A 17,013-nucleotide genomic window follows, 5' to 3' on the forward strand; every position below is an offset into this window, starting at 1 on the left:
TGAAGAAATCAGTCCATTTGATAAGACTAGTTGGTGCTCTCTTTCATGGCAAAGAATATGATAAGGGAAGAAATTAAAACCAAATGGGGAAACAAAGGACAAAATATAATGCATAGAGACAACTGTAATAAAAACCAAATTGAAATAACTGGTTCAGCTGTTGAGTGTGTTTCTCTGCTTAATTTCTTTTTTATACTGGCAAGTTAGGGTCACTTCATTGAATGATCACTTGCAGTATTGATGCTCAATGGAGGCACCCTGAGGTTTCACAGCAGTCCAGCCCTCAATATGAGAAATGTCAAGGGATTTGGGAGTCATGTTTTAAAATTGGAAATATGAAAAACAGTGGATTAGAGCCAAACTATACAGGCAGGATTAAAGCAACCATGAAATGCAAGGGCAAACTTTAGGAAAGGCTGGCTCCAAAGAGGACCCAGTCACTTAGGATGGGTATGTATGAAAGCCAGCTGAAGTAAAAGACCAGGCACTTAGAAGATGGGAAAGATACATGGACAGTCAGGTCAGAACAAGGCTACATTTCAGTAACTGGCTGGGAGGCTGGTCAGGAGTCTAGCAGTACAAGTGAGTATTTACTCACCTATCATTTTACGTGGGACTGTATGTAGGATCAGCACTGGACTGCTAACCACAAACCCACCTCAGAAACCCTAGACAGGTACACTGTAAGTTAAAACTTAACCACTTTACTAGTGGTTTCCCAGTTTGGCCCCGGTAAATTAGGACACCAATTGACATAGCAATCCGAGATACAAACTTGGAAGTTTACAGATCCCTTCTGTTTCTTAGCCATAATCTGCTTATTTCCCTTCTTTATCCTGAAACTCAATCCCCAAATTTTTTTGCCAGAAGGTATCTATCTGCCCCTCACAATGTTGTAACTTAGTCACACAGAACTGTGATTTCTTAAAGGATTTCGGAAAACATTGGCTGAAACTCTTCTCTTTTGATTTTTAACAAGCATAGGGTAAAGATGTTAAGTGCCGACTCATAATGACCCTATACAGGGTTTCCGAGGCTGTAAATCTTTACGGGAGCAGAACGCCTCATCTTTCTCCCGCGGAACAGCTGTTGGTTTCGAACTGCTGACCCTGAAGTTCGCAGCCGGCTTCGTAACCACTACGCTACCAGTAAAGATAGAAACTGTAAATCCGCCTAACTAACAGCAACCTCGCAGAGATCTGGACTTGTCTCAGCATCAGCATAAGGCAGCGTCTAGCCACCCTGACTACATGTTTGGTCAGCATTTTCCAACTCTTGCAGGCACGCACAACTATTACACATCCCTTGTCTCACGTGATCGTCACAGCCACATAGATGGCTAGAACAGGGATTGTTTCTCCGTTTTTTAAGAGTGGAAACTTAGTGAAACATAGAGAAGACACATTACAGAGGGTAACTCGCAGAGATAGGACTTTAGAAGCCAGCAAACTGGGCCCTGGTCCTGATGCTGTGAAGCCGAAGCAAGCACACCTGCGCCAGAGCTAGGACGAACCAGCAAATGGGGATCCTGCACCCGGGAGGCGGGACGAAGGAGCTGCCAATGATGAATCCTTCCTAGAGAGAGAGTTAGCTAATGAGGGCCCGGTGATGTAGAGAGATGGCTGTTAGTCCAATGAAAGGCTGTAACCAACAAGACTGGAAGGCGGAACGACCAGCGGGCACCGGGGCGGGGCGGTGAGTTGATCACCAACCAGCGAGGGTTAACCCCGTCGCCGCCCGCCATGGCTCGAGCTGCCCAGCTCCTCGCCGCTCTGGCCGCGCTTTTCTCCGCCGCTGCTGCAGGCGGAGATGCCTCACCTGGCAAAATCGGTGCGGGGAGGACGGGATGGAATGGCTGGGAGGGCTGGGCGGAAAAAGGATGTTCAGCTGCTGAATGGGGGAAGGGAAGGACAGCTGGGCGAGGGAGGGGTCTTAGGAGAGGAACTGGGTGGTTGGAGAAGATTCGCACTAGGAAAGGAAGAAGATGGTGGGGAAGGTGCTGATGGGGAGGAAAGCATGGGATGTGAAGAGAGCTATCTGGAACCGAAAAGGGGCTTGGGTGGGATTGGCCATAGGTGTCACCTAAACGTCCAGGGATCACTAATTGAGCGTATGTAATGGACATGACCGCTTGCTAGGTGTCCCATTGACACACAGGAAGTCGTCTGGGCAGTGTCACTTACAAAGGTTTATTGAGATCCATCTCTAGCTGGCCATAGTGCATCATAGTTCTTCCCCGGGGGTAGATTGCACCGTGCAGGGACGCAGGGACGTAGTGTGCTGTGGCAGAGAATGTGCCATTAATACCAAGACCGACACTTCACCTCAGGCGTTGTAACTTGGGAGAGCTTCCTAGGAGTAACCTATCAGCAGAATGAGTAAAAGACATAGCCTTATCAGAGACAGAGCCTGTGATAGGTCTGTTGCCAAAAGATTTGCAGAATGACAGTGAGAAACATTTTTGCAAGAATCCTTTTGTTGATTATTTGTGTGTTTTCCCAGTGTTTTATTTTGAAATTTTTCAAGTATACAGTAAAGTTGAAAGATTTCTATAGTATTTACTACATCAACCGTTAACAAAAGTTACTGTGTTTGCTTTATCACGTATTTCTCAATCATTCTATGACTCCAGTAATCCATCTATGGGGTATTTTGATGTATTGCAATTAAATTTCAGTCATCAGGACATTTCTGCCATAACATGACATAACTTATGACATAACTTATGTCATGTTATCGTTGTTGTTCATTGCCAACAAGTCGATTCTGACTCATATTGATGGTGGATTTGAACCATCAACCTTTTGCTTCACAGTCCAGTGCTCATCCTATAGCGCCACACCAGGAGTCCATCATGTTATCATTAGATGCAGTCAAGTCAGTTCCAACTCACAGCTACCCTATGTACAACTGAATGAAACACTGCCCAGTCCTATGCCATCTATTCCATCATTGTTATGTCTGAGCCCATTGTTGCAGCCAATGGGTTAATCTGTCTCTTTGAGGGTCTTCCTCTTTTTCACTGACCCTGTACTTTACCAAGCATGATGTCTTTCTTCAGGGACTCGTTCCTCTTGATACCATTCGCCCTTCCAAGGAGCATTCTGGCTGAATTTTTTTCAAAAGAGATTTATTCATTCTGTTGGCAGTTCATGGTATATGAGGGAACTTCAAAAGTTCTTGGAAAGGATTACTTTTTAATTCCATTTTTCCATAAGCAAGCTTTAAGCACCCTCATATTTAGTATTCTTCTCCAATACCATAATTTGAATGCATCAAGTTTTCTTTGGTTTTACGTATTCATTGTCAAGTTTTGCATGCATTTGAGGCAACTGAAAATACCATGACTTGGGTCAAGTTTATCTTAATCCTCATAATGATCTTTGCTCTTTGACACTTTACAGAGGTCTTTTGTAGGACAAGACATTTGCCCAAATGTAATATGTCATGGGATTGCTTCCATGGGCATTGATTGTGGATCCAAGTAAAATGAAATCCTTGACAATTTCAATATTATCTGTGTTTATCCTGATGGTCAGAGTCCTGGTGTGCTGTGGGTTAATGCACTTGAATACACAGACGTTTGAACTGTAAGTTCAGTGATTCAAGCTCACCAGCTGCTCCTCAAAAACCCTATGCAGGATTGCTATGGGTCTGAACCGACTCAACAGCACTTAAAAACAACAACATCCTGATGATACTTACTGGTCTTTTGTGGGGATGTTTGTTTTCTTAATGTTCGATTATAATACATGCTAAAGGCTATAGTGTTTGATCTTCATTAGTAAGTGCTTCAAATCTTGTTTGTTTTCAGCAAGCAAGGTTGTGTCATATTTCAGGTTCTTAGTGAGCCCGCCTCCAATCCTGATGCCCCATCCCATTGGAGCAGGCAGCAGAATAGCACACTTTCCCCCAGCTATTGGGAATGTGAGAACCAAGGTGCACTTGATCCAAGCTGTGGTATTTTCAATCACCTCTATTCATGTGAAATTTGGACAATGAATAAGGAAAACTGCCAAAAAATTGAAGCATTTGAATTATGGTGTTGCAGAAGACTATTGAAAGTACCATGGACTGCCAGAAGAACAAATACATCTGTTTTGGAAGAAGTGCAGCCAGAATACTCCTTAGAAGCCATGATAACAAGACTTTGTCTCTCATATTTCAGACATCAGGAGGGACCAGTCCCTGGAAAAAGAACATCATGCTTGGTAGTAAAATGGAGACTCGTTAAATAAGAGGAAGACTCCAACAAGATGGATTGACACAGTGGCAGCAGCAATGAACTCAAACATAACACGGATTGTTTGGGTGGCATAGGACGGGGCAGTGTTTCATTCTGTTGTACATAGGGTAGATATGAGTTGGGACTAACTTGATGGCACCTAACAACAGTGGTAGCAGGTAACAGGATAGTGTACTTCCCCGCTGACCATTGGGAGAAGGGCTAGGCCTCATCCCTGCAGGATTATTACTCGTAGTGCGAGATTTACTCTTTGCGTCATTCCAGCTGGCCCTGCTACCTCATCCCAAGACTCATCCAGGGCAATGGCAAGCTGCCATTTAGCTTTCTCAATTTTCCTCAGCCCTTGCTCACCCTTAGAGGTACAAACTCTACCTACAACAAGAATGAAGAGCTTTCTGTCAGAATGACTTCAAACCTTGGACTCTGGAGAGCTAATCTAAATGCCCCAGTATGATACCTTGACCGTTTAAATCTACCCACAGTTCCATTCCACATACTTCCCTTGCTCATGTGTTTCTCCATGTTTCTTCTCACTGGCAGAAACCATATTGTCCTTCAGCGCCTTGATCAAACGTTACTTCCTGTGACGTCTTTGCCTCACACCTTCATAGACAAAACTCATTGCTTCCTGTTTAGAATTTGCTGGTGTTGAACTTCACTACAGGTTGGCAGAGCTGATTGTGCATGAGTCTGCTCACTCCCTGCCTGGGCTCCTGGGGACAGAGGCCTCGGGACCAGAGTGAGTGTCAGAGAAAGTGTGTTGGATGAGTTGGATCACAATGAAGTGATGTCTTCTCCTTCCCTTGTGATCTCAGTTCCTCTGGGTAAATGAGTGATTTGCAACTCTGCTTGCAAATGGAGGGGAAGGAGAACACATTGGTATAGTAGCTACACCAAGTTTCAGGGCATTCTTAGAAGTGGCTTTGTGAATCCTGAGGTGGAGGAAGTGGCTTATTCTTTCAGCTTGCACCTGCTAGGATTCTGGGGGTGTAGTGACCCCAATATCAGACCTTGCAGGGATATGCTTAAACAGTCATCTTCTAGATTGCTTTCTGTTCTTTAACATTGCTATGTAAAGAGTAGATTCTGCCTGGACTACCTTCGTGTAGCACCTCAGAGCCTTCTCCAGTGAGATATTCTTATCAGTGACTTGGGTGAGAGTATCTATGGCATCCGTAACTATGTTTGTAAGTAATAGGAAGAGGGTGGTGGACATAGATAAAGACAGTGAATGATAGGACCTAAAAAAGACCTCAACAAACTGAAACTTCATACCCAGAGTCCAAATGCAGATAGACTACCCATAAAGTAGTCAGTATTCCATCCCAGGATGTATTCCAGCTTTGACTAACACAGATGTAGAAATGATTGTGTCAGGTGCTAAGTTGGACTAGACAAACTTTTCCTGTAAATAGTAAGTATTTTAGTCTTTGTTGTTGTGAAGTGCCGTCGAGTTGGTTTCGACACATAGCGACCCTGTATAGAGTTTCCGAGGAGCAGCTGGTGAGCTTGAACCACCCACCTAGCAGTTCAGACAGCTTTGCAGTCTGGCGTGTTAACTCATAGCGCCACACCAGGACTCTTGTTTTGCTATGTGGTGGTGTTTATGTGCCGTGGAGTTGGTTCCGACTCAGCAACCCTGTACAGGGTTTCCGAGGCTGTAAATCTTTACGGGAGCAGAAAGCCTCATCTTTCTCCTGCATAACAGCTATTAGTTTCAAACTGCTGACCCTGAGGTTAGCAGCCTGATTCGTAACCACTATGCTGCCAGAGCTCCTTATTTTAGGCTTTGTAGGTCATATAATTTCTGTTGTAGCTACTCCATTTTACCAAGCAGCAAGGCATAGACAATGAGTAAAAAAAAAGGAATTGACCAAAGCAGACTTCTGGCTGGATTTGGCCCACAGGACCTCTGGATTAAGTAGTATGGTGGGTGGCCCAAATGGTTTGTTCTGAGCTACTAACCAAAAGGTTAGTGGTTTGAACCTACCCAATTGCACCACAGAAGAAAGGCCTGGAAATCTGTTTCTGTAAAGATTCCAGCCAAGATAACCTAGTGAACCTCAGTTCTGTTCTATCACATGGGGGCACCATGAGTCAGAATCAGCTCAGTGGCAATGGATTTGGTCTTTTAGGGTGGATGGATTGAATAGTAATTTCTAAACACTGAACCACCAAATGGTACTGGCTGGTGAATACAGTTTTTATTAATTCATACTTAAATTAGAAAAATAGGCACGGTGTATAAGTTTTATTTGTTTTTATGTATTCTCTTTTTTTGTTTGCATTTTAGTGTGGTTTGAAAGTTTGCAAAGCAAATTTACATTGTAATGAGTTTTGTATATATCTGAAACAACCATCCTGAATTTTGAGATTCTTTCCTTGCTCTTTTACTGCTAAGATGTGTCTTTATAAAATGAGAGTTATAGTTATTTTGGAGTCCTAGTGTGGCACTGTAGGGAGCTCTGGTAGCGTAGTGGTTACGAATTGGGTTGCGAACCACAAGGTCAGCAGTTCGAAACTACCAGTTGCTCCGCGGGAGAAAGATGAGGCGATCTGCTCCCGTAAAGATTTACAGCCTCGGGAACCCTGTTCAGGGTCACTATGGGTCGAAACCGACTCGACGGCACTTAACAACAACAACAAGTGTGGCACTGTAGGATAAGCGTTGGACTGCTAGCAGCAAAGTTGGCAGTTCAAACCTACCAGCTGTTCCTCAGAAGCCCTATAGTTTCCAGATTGTTGTTAAGTGCTGTTGAGTCGGTTCCAACTCATAGCGACCCTATATGGGATTACTGAGGCTTTAAATCCTGAAAAAGAGCAGACACTCTTATCTTTCTCCCTAGGATCGGCTGGTGGTCTCAAAACACAGACCTGTGGTTCACAGTCCAGTGCTTATCACTGTTGTTGTTAAGTGTCATTGAATCAGTTCTGACTCATAGCGAACTTGTATAGGGTTTCCAAGGAGCGGGTGGTGGACTTGAACCTCCGACCTTGTGGTTCATTCAAACTGACTTTGCAGTCCAGCGCATTAGCCCACAGTTCTACACCAGGACTCCAGTGCTTATCATAAGCGGCAGTTTTTTGTTGACCATTGTTTTCTATTAGTAACTTTACTAAAAACCCAGTCTGTAAACCTCTTTTTTGTGTGTAACTGGAATGTCAGGGAACGACCAGGTGAGGACTAAGGTGCCACCTGCAGTCTCTTACTGTCTCACTCTGTCTGTCTCTCCTTCCCTGCCTTCCGGGCCTGCTGACAGCTGTGGTTGGGGCTGGAATTGGGGGCTCTGCTGTAGCCCATTTCCTCCAGCAGCACTTTGGGCCCCGAGTGCAGATCGACGTGTATGAGAAGGGGACCGTGGGTGGCCGCCTGGCCACCATCTCCGTCAACAAGCAGCACTACGAGAGCGGGGCCGCCTCCTTCCACTCGCTGAGCCTGCACATGCAGGATTTCGTCAAGCTGCTGGGTGAGTGTGCAGTGCAGGCCCGGCTGGCGGCAGCCTCCACCCATTCCCAGACGACCTGGGTGGTCAAGGCTGAAAGGTCATATAGATCAATCTCCTCGTTTTACAGATGGAGCAGCTGAGACCAGAGAGGGGAAAGAACTTGCCTGAGGTTGCACAGTGAGTTAGTTGCAGAGCCGGGATTAGAATTCAGGTTTGATTTCAGGCCAGTTTCTTTCCCTTTCAATTGTTGTGGCCATATGACTTCCATGTGCCATGGGCTGGCTGGGTACTTGGTACCATCTAGGTGGTATATAGGCATTATCTCTAATCCTCCCTACCAGCCTTCAAGATGGGTATTATCTCTTGCTAAGGGAACTGAGGCTCAGAAACTGTACATACATTGGCCAAGGCCATGAGTTAATAAGTGAGTGAACTCAGATTCAAACCCAAGAGCATCTTTTAAAACCACAAATACACATCCTGTTTGACTTAAAAATTCCACTTCTCAGAAATGATCCTACAGATGTACATGTGCAAAGTGGCAGACATACAAGTTTATTCATTGCAGCATTGGCTGTATTAGCTAAAAGTCTGAAATATCCTACCTGCCCACCCCTAGGGTTAAAGAAATATGGGACACCATACAGGAGCTCTGGTAGCATAGTGGTTACAAATTGGGCTGTGAACCGCAAGGTCAGCAGTTCAAAACTGCCAGCTGTTCCACAGGAGAAAGATGAGGCTTTCTGCTCCTGTAAAGATTTACAGACTCAGAAACCCTGTACAGGGTTGCTATGAGTCAGAACCGACTCCACGGTACATAACAATAACATGCAATACAACATTCAATAGCTAGCATGAGGAAGCCCTGTGTGTCCAGTATATAGCAGTATACTCAAAGACACAGTGTATTGTTACAGTACAGAAAAGTACTTATGAATGTGGGGGTGTAGAGAGAAAAAATTATAGATGTACACAAAATATCTCAGGAAGGATGCTCAAAAAATGTACTTCCTGGTTGTCTCTGGGAAATGGAACTTAGTAGCTTAGGGACAGGATTGGGAGGGAAAGAAAGAAAAAACAAGACCTGTAATTTGGGGTAGGACAGGTCATATCCCCTCTAAGCCTTGGTTTCCCCATCTTTAATTGAGAACAGTAATACCTGTCTGCCTTCTCTCAGGCTGTTAGAGGACAAAGTAAGATTGAGTGAGCCCCGCTGCTTGTATATATTGAGGAGAGCTGCATGGCTGTACAGAGCTATGACTATTTCTCACTTAGTCTTGGGACCAGGGCCTCCTCAGACCAAATCCTGGACATTCTGAGATGACACCTGAATTTCCCTTTCTCACAGATGAGTGGGTCACCATTGAAAAAAGTAGCAAGTGCTACATTCTTTTAATATTCATGTCTATGGTGGCTACCGGCCAGATATTTTCCTAGTGTATTTGTTTACTGTTTATAAACAAGCAACACAAATGAACCATACAGACTGTTTTCTTTCATGGAACAATCTGCTTGTATCCATCAGCAAGGCCCTGAGTTTCAGTTTACGATACTACCAGGTATCCTGGGTGGAAGAACCTTTGAAGAGGGCATAAGGGCTTCCTTCTTGTCTCCTCAGGGCTGAGGCACCGGCGTGAGGTGGTAGGCAGAAGCGCCATCTTTGGTGGGGAACATTTTGTGCTGGAGGAGACCGACTGGTACCTGCTGAATCTCTTTCGCCTTTGGTGGCACTACGGCATCAGCTTCCTGAGGCTGCAGATGTGGGTAGAGGAGGTCATGGAGAAGTTCATGAGGTGAGGCTGGGTGGAGCTGTGGGGAGGGTGGGAAGGGAGGACTAGGCTGGGAAGAAACCATAATGACTAAATGGTCAATAAGGAAAAGGTATTTGCTGACTTGGGAGCCCACCACAACTCAGTCCAAGCTCAGCAAGTCATTCTCGTGAAGAATGCACTTGTTTGGTACAGGGATTGTCTTTCAAGCTTTGTCACTCTGCATCCTCTTTCCCTCTGCTAACTGGGTTTCAAACCCGGTTGCCCCCCTGGTGTTGAGCTGCGACATTGAGAAGTGAAGCATCCTGGGTGGAAGAGAACAGAACAGGGGACAGTGGTGTGCCCTGAACAGCAAGGCCAGTGCTCACTACCATCAACTGTGACCATGTGGGAATATAGACATTATGGGCTAGCTCCAATTCTCAGAACAAAATAGAAATCCAGATTTGAGGGTGAAGTCATTCAGTTACTCAGCATAGGTAGCCCATTATCTTATAAGCCAATCAGACACATGTGTAGACCAAACGTTCCCTGTGGGCCACAGCTGCCAACTCTGCTATACCCTAGTTGTTGTTTTTTCTCACCTAGAACAATGACCTTTCTTCAACAGTTCTCTCTCCTGGGGTCCTAGTCTTCTGGCCATCACCTCAAGATAATAAAAACAAGTGGTCTATTCTCACTATATCCATTCGTTCCGATTTTCCCCCCACTGAAGGTTCTCATTGTTTCCTGACCCCAGGTGAAGAGGCTTCTTCTCTGGCGTATTTCTGCCTTTTCTTCAGTGTCAGACACTCAAGCACGGCCTCCAGCCCTCCTTCCCTAGTTTCTGGCACTATGTCCTTCCTACTTTTTTTTAATGTGCTTTTTGGCTCTTCCTATCTTTTCCAGATGCTCCTTAAAGGCCCCTTCTTTCTTATATTTTTATCCCTTGTCAATTATATCAAGACCTATAAAGCTGGGTTCTTCTCTCTTTTGGGGGAGATGACTTCTGCCTGTCAGGTCAGGCCCTAGTTTCTACCATAACTTCCAGACCCACATTTTAGCTGCTCCCTGGATGCTTTCACCTGGTGTCTTGTTGATCACCCAAACTCAACATATTTGCAAAGCAGCCCTAGAGCAGGGAACATCCCAAAGACCAGCCAGTCTGAAGTCCATCAGCTGATGGTTTCTGGGCAAGTATCAGATTGGACAAGTTGTGGAGAAATGAGATGACAGACTCAGGGAGTCTGCAGAAGTCCTGTCAAATTGGACCAGCATTACTGTATGCTATTGTGTCGGTTCTGATTCATCATGACCCTGTATAGGGCTTCCAAGCCTGTAAATCTTTACAGGAGCAGAAAGCCTCATCTTTTTCCCACTGAGCAGCTGGTGGATTCAACTTTGCAGTTAGCAGCCCAACACATACCCCAGCACTACCACGGGCTCCTTTGAGCTAGCATGTTGAGTTGGTTCCCATCCATAGTGACCCTGTATAGGATTTCCAAGAAGCGGCTAGTGAGTTTGAACCACAGACCTTATGGTTGAGTGCTTATCCTACAGCACCACACGAGGACCCCTTGGGCTAGCATTAGTTATGTGCCATGGAGTTGGTTCCAACTCATAGCGACCCTGTACAAGGTCTCTGAGGCTATACATCTTTACGGGAGCAGAAAGCCTCATCTTTCTCCCGTGGAACAGCTGGTAGTTTCGAATTGGCAGGAGGCAGGTGTTGAGGTCAAGGCAGAGCGGAATCTGCCTACAGTCTCAGCTGGAGAGGAGAAGGCGTGAGGTGATGCCAGGGACCCCAGGCCCTCCTGACCACAGGCAGGGCATGGCTCAGAGAGCTGAAGTATTTGTCACTCAGCAGAGCCAAATATGAAGCCAGGTATCCTAATGGGATTCAGGATACCCGCCCTTTTCTCTGTGGTGACCCTTCAGAGAGTGGACAAGGGGAGCTTAGCAGCTTCTGCTCTCTCCCCTTCACCTGCAGAGGAGGTGGCAGGGCCCTGGCAGGCCCTGCAGAAATGGGGTCCCAATAGCGGGTGGTCAGCCACAAGGTCCTGCACAAGGGCCCCAGCTCTGTGTGTCTCCCAGGATTTATAAGTACCAGGCCCACGGTTATGCCTTCTCTGGCGTGGAGGAACTGCTCTACTCTCTGGGGGAGTCTGCCTTCGTCAACATGACCCAGCGCTCCGTGGCTGAGTCCCTGCTCCAAGTGGGCGTCACACAGCGCTTCATCGACGATGTCGTCTCCGCCGTCCTGCGGGCCAGCTATGGCCAGTCAGCAGCAATGCCTGCTTTTGCCGGTGAGCCTCCTGCCCTTGACCTGCCCACTCTCCAGCCCTGTGGTGGTCAGGAGGGGCTGGGGTCCCTGGCATCACCTCATGCCCATCCATCTTCCAATAAGACTTGATGGCCCTAACCTTATGGGATCCTGGCATCAGTCGTCCAAGGGAAGGCCAGAGATGGTGTTTACCCCCTTCATGAAAGCGAGGCTCGCAACCCAGATCCTGAGAGTTTCTGCCACTCCTGGTTACCTGATAATCCTTCATATGTGTGTATATGTCAGATGGTACATACACTTTTTGGTTTGAAGACTAACCCCTCTGAAGCCATTGGTCCCTGGTAGCCATCCATTAGAGTACGTACTCTTCCTAGCTCCTTATTGGGGCGGGTGGGCTATGTACAATGCACCATCCTCCAGCACAGACCACACAGAGGGGTCACAGCCTAATCTCCATGGGGGAGCTGGGCCAAGTTTTCTCCCAAGAGATGGCAACTATTCTGAGCCTTGAGTGATGTGGGGGTAATTTGTTAGGGACTTCCTGGCCCCCTCTCAGCCTCCTGGCTGGTTCCTTCTCTTCTCTCAGCCTCATAACATGGGAGGCCTCGGACTCAATCCTTGGTCTCTTAGCGTCTCAACCACATGCACCCCCTTGGCAATCTCATCAAGTCACAAGACTCTAAATTCCTTCCCTCTAACAATGACTCCCAGGCCTTTTCTCTGGAACTTGAGACTCCCGAGTCAGCTGCTCCCCCTTCCTCTCACTGGGAGGCTCATTGGGTGTCTCAGATCCCGTCCATCCAAACCTAAACACCCAACCTTGCCCTTAGACCTGTTCCTCCTATAGTCTTCCCCAACTTAGTTAACAAGATCTCCTTTCCTTCCTGTTGTTTTAGCCAAAACCTTGACTCATTTCTTTCTCTCCTACCCAACCTATCAGAAATCCTGTTTGCTTTACCTTCAATATCGATCCAGAATTGACTGTTTCTCACTACTGCTTCTACCCTAAGCCACCAGCATCCCACGCCTGAAGTCCTGAAAGCGGGCTCCAGGTCTCCCTGATCCCACCCAACCTCCTCCTTACCCATTCAAACTGTTTTTCAACACATCAGTCAGATGATCCTTTTAAAACAAGATAGATCATGGCTTTCATTTTCATTCACGTAAAACCCAGCCCTTCCAGTGGCCTACAGACGTGATCTAGTCCCCATCACCTCTCCTGTTTGCTCACACCAGTCCAGCCCCTCTAGCCTCTCACTGTGCCTTAAACGTCCAAGGCGTGTTCTCCTGCAAAAAGAACCAAGTCTGTTGCTGCTAAGTTGATTCTGACTCAAGGTGGCCCTATGCACAGTGGAACAATTGTGTGATCCATAGGGTGTTCATTGGCTGGTTTTTAGAAGTACATCACCAGACCTTTGTTCCCAGTCGGTTTTTGTCTAAATACTCGATGCATCATAGCAACACGCCTACCGCCCTTGACAGGCAGGTGGCAGCTGCACATGAGGTGTGTTGACTGGGAATCGAACCCAGGTCTCCCACATGGAAGGAGAGAGTCCTGCCACGCAGCCACCAGTGCCCCCTCCCCCAGACACAGTCATAGTGAGTTTCTGGTCCTCCATCATGTCTTTGAGTGGGTGTTCTCTTTTCATCAAGGCTCCCCTGACATCCTGCTCCCAGAAGTTTCAGTCCCCCAACCCTGAACCTTTTTTCTTTTTCTTTTTTCCATAGCAGACATTGTCTTCTAGCTATTTAAATTACTTATTTTATCTCCCCACACTAGAATATAAGCATCACAAGGGCTGGGATCTTTGTCTCTTTTGTTCATTGATACATCCCAGACACTTAGAGCAGTGCCAGGACCATAGTAGGCCCTCTGTGCATTTATGTTAAATAAGTGATTGAAGAGGTTTGTGTTTAACATGCGCCTCCCACGCACCTGGGACACCATTTTTCTGGCTCCTGGCATGGTTGGCTCTGTCCCATCCTTCAGGTCCTGCCCCAGTGTCCCCTCAGCCGGGCCTCCCTGCTCGCTCTTCCAGTGTCTGATGTGTATCTGTGGTAACATTTTATTTTTTAAAATTGCTTTACTGAGATATAATTCACATACTACCCAACTCACCCATTTAAAGTGTACAAGTCAGTGATTCTTACTATATTCACAGAGTTGTGCCACCATCACCATTGTCAATTTTAGAACATTTTTATCAGCCCCCCAAATAAAAACTCCATCCCCTTTAGCCATCGCTTCCCCCTCCTCACCAAACTTGCCAGGCCTCTAGCCCAAGGCAACTACGGATCTGCTTTCTAGCCCTATGGATTTGCCTACTCTGGATATTTTCTATCAGTAGAACCATATGATGTTTGATCTTTGGTGACTGCTTCGTTTCCTTAGCACGATGCTTTCACTTCATAGCCTTTTGAATTTTATTGTATTTCTTTATATGGCTGTTGTCTCTTTCTGCCCGTGGTTGGGAGAGCCTTGCCCTGTGAGAGAGGCCCAGGTAGAATGTAGAATGGTGCTGGGCTCTCCAACCCTTCTGCACAGTGGTTCTCAGAGCCCACTCATGACCTTCCCTACTTTCCCCAGGTGCCATGTCCCTAGCAGGGGCCCAAGGCAACCTTTGGTCTGTAGAGGGAGGCAACAAGCTGGTTTGTTCCGGTTTGCTGAGGCTCACCAAGGCCAACGTGATTCAAGCCACTGTGACCTCTGTGACCCTGCATAGTTCTGGTGAGTGGACAGAGCAGGAGGCCTGGTCCTCCCTTCACCTCTACCGCCTTTCTGCCTGTAAACCTGGTTTGTGATCTCTTGGGAAAACAGGAAGTCCCAGCCCTGCTGAGTGACACCAGAGGGCACTGTTGTCCCTATTCAAATGTTAAGTGCTGTAGAGTTGGTTCTGACTCACAGTGACTTTGTATAGGGTTTCCAAGGAGTGGTTGGTGGGTTTGAACCACCAGTCTTGCAATTAAGTGTCCAGTGCGTATCCAAACTAAGATTTCATTAATTCATCCATTTAACCACTGAGAACTTGGAGCCACAGCCTTGGCCAACCTACCCCCAGCTAGTCTGTAGCAGAACTAGAATGAGAACTGGGTCTCCTGATTCCAGTTCAGTGCTCTCCCCAGCAGCCACGCCAGCATGGGGAAATCCTTTCCACCAGCATACCCTGGCATTATGCCTTCAGTGGTGGGCCCAGATGGGAGGTCAACAGATAGAAGCCAAGAAATAAATTGACTTGTGTCCTGTCTTCTCCCCTTCCAGAAGGGAAAGCCCTGTACCAGGTAGGGTATGAGAATGAAGAAGGTCACGGCTCTGATTTCTACGACATCGTGGTCATTGCCACCCCACTGCACCTGGACAACAGTAGCAGCAACCTCACCTTTAAAGGCTTTGACCCCCCAATTGATGATATCCAGGGTTCTTATCAGCCCACTGTTGTCTCCTTGGTCCATGGCTACCTCAACTCTTCCTACTTTGGCTTCCCTGACCCCAAACTTTTCCCCTTTGCCAGCATCCTTACCACGGATTTTCCCAACTTCTTCTGTGCACTGGACAACATCTGTCCTGTCAACATCTCAGCCAACTTCCGACGGAAGCAGCCTCAGGAGGCAGCTGTCTGGAGAGTGCAGTCCCCCAGCCCTCTCTTTCGGACTCAGTTAAAGACCCTCTTCCGTTCCTATTACTCAGTCCAGACTGCTGAGTGGCAGGCCCACCCCCTCTATGGCTCCCGAAGCACCCTCCCGCGGTTCGTACTTCATGAACAACTCTTCTACCTCAACGCCCTGGAGTGGGCAGCCAGCTCTGTGGAGGTGATGGCTGTAGCTGCTAAAAATGTGGCCCTGCTGGCTTACAACCGCTGGTACCAGGACCTAGACAAGATTGACCAAAAGGATTTGATGCACAAGGTGAAGACTGAACTGTGAGGACTTTAAAGAGAGCCCGGGAATGCCTATCCTATACTGAAGATGGTTCTTACCCCACAGCAGCTCAGGATTGGAACAAGCTGCCCTCGCCTGCCCTGCAGAGCTTCTTTTGGACCCATCATGTGTCGAGCATCTTCTCCAGTGGGACCAGGTGGCTGTCTGTCTGCTTGCCTACCTTAAGGAGCCTCAGTGGTTGCTTCTTTCCTTAAAGGGGGAGAATAGAGATGGGGAGAAAATCCAAGCCAGTGTATTCATTTTATTTATTTTCTTTTTTTTTTAAAAAAAAAAAAGGAATAAAAATCCGTCTTCTTAAACTGCCTCTGCCTTTGTTTTCTGCTTAGGAGGCAGGAATGTGTATGAGAGGGAATATAAGAACTATTGGCGCAGTTTCTTTACTGTTTTGCAGTTGTTAAGTGCTGTTGAGTCGGTTCCAACTCACAGCAACCCTGAATAGGGTTTTCGAGGAGGGAGCTGGTAAGTTTGAAGCACTGACCTTGCGGTCAAGTATTTATCCTACAATGCCACACCAGGACTCAGTTGTTAGTTGCCATCAAGTCGATGCCAATTCATGGTGACCCTATGTGTGCACAGTAGAGCTGCTCCACAGGATATTCAAGGCTGTGATTTTCAGAAGCAAATCACCAGGCTGGTCTTCTGAGGGAACTCTGGGTGTGACTGAACCGCCAACATTTCAGCTGTAGTCAAGCATTCAACTGTTTGCACTATCCGGTTTTTCATTTGTGTACTCCCAAAATGGATGTGAGGCAACCATTGATGAAACATTATGACCATGGAGCTGTAAGATAAGCACTGGACTGCTAACCACAAGATCGGTGATTCAAACCCACCAACCACTCCTCGGAAACCCTATATAGGGTCGCTGTGAGTTGGAACCGACAACAGCATTTAACAATGGCAGTTACAAGTGAAACAAGAGAAGGTCAGAAAATACAAGAAATGATTGTGTAATTGTTCATGTTGTGTGTCAATTTGATTAGGTTATGATTCTCGGTTTAACAGACATTCGACTGATTGCTCTTCCATAATATAATATGATAGGATCTGATGTGATCAGCCAATCAGTTATAAGATGGGCTTCCTTGGAGTCATGGCCTGCATCCAATATATATGGATGTTCTGGTGTATATATGTTTCACTGGTTTTGCTTCTGTCTGGAGAATCCAGCCTAAGACAGGTAGCTAGCATCTCCTATTGGCTGCAAGCTTGCTAGATGTGCAGCAGCTAGGTAAGAACTTATTAGACACCATCTCCAGGCCTCTCCACAACACTGCATACTGGGGAAATGACTGTGTTAGTACCCAGAAAAGGGATGGTTACCTCAGCAAAACCTTTAGTCTAACTGAGCCT

At 46.6% G+C, this 17,013-nt stretch overlaps 1 protein-coding gene across 1 annotated transcript; it reads left to right on the forward strand.

Moving 5' to 3' along the window:
* The first annotated feature begins 1,742 nt into the window (after nucleotides 1-1,742).
* Nucleotides 1,743-15,645, forward strand: PCYOX1L (prenylcysteine oxidase 1 like). The gene is made up of 6 exons (XM_006863858.1): nucleotides 1,743-1,830; nucleotides 7,507-7,713; nucleotides 9,311-9,485; nucleotides 11,535-11,746; nucleotides 14,312-14,452; nucleotides 14,984-15,645. The coding sequence occupies exons 1-6, from the start codon at nucleotides 1,743-1,745 to the stop codon at nucleotides 15,643-15,645; spliced, it is 1,485 nt and encodes a 494-aa protein (XP_006863920.1).
* The last annotated feature ends 1,368 nt before the right edge of the window (nucleotides 15,646-17,013 follow it).

The sequence above is a fragment of the Chrysochloris asiatica genome, unplaced genomic scaffold, assembly GCF_000296735.1.
Source record: "Chrysochloris asiatica unplaced genomic scaffold, ChrAsi1.0 scaffold00057, whole genome shotgun sequence".
Taxonomy (NCBI): Eukaryota; Metazoa; Chordata; class Mammalia; order Afrosoricida; family Chrysochloridae; genus Chrysochloris; species Chrysochloris asiatica.

Bases quoted from the DNA above. Each gene is read 5' to 3' on its own strand.
- PCYOX1L (XM_006863858.1), top strand. From the start codon at position 1,743: ATGGCTCGAGCTGCCCAGCTCCTCGCCGCTCTGGCCGCGCTTTTCTCC. The intron at 7,714-9,310 runs GTGAGTGTGCAG...TTGTCTCCTCAG, and splicing joins GGATTTCGTCAAGCTGCTGG to GGCTGAGGCACCGGCGTGAG. The intron at 11,747-14,311 runs GTGAGCCTCCTG...TACTTTCCCCAG, and splicing joins AGCAATGCCTGCTTTTGCCG to GTGCCATGTCCCTAGCAGGG.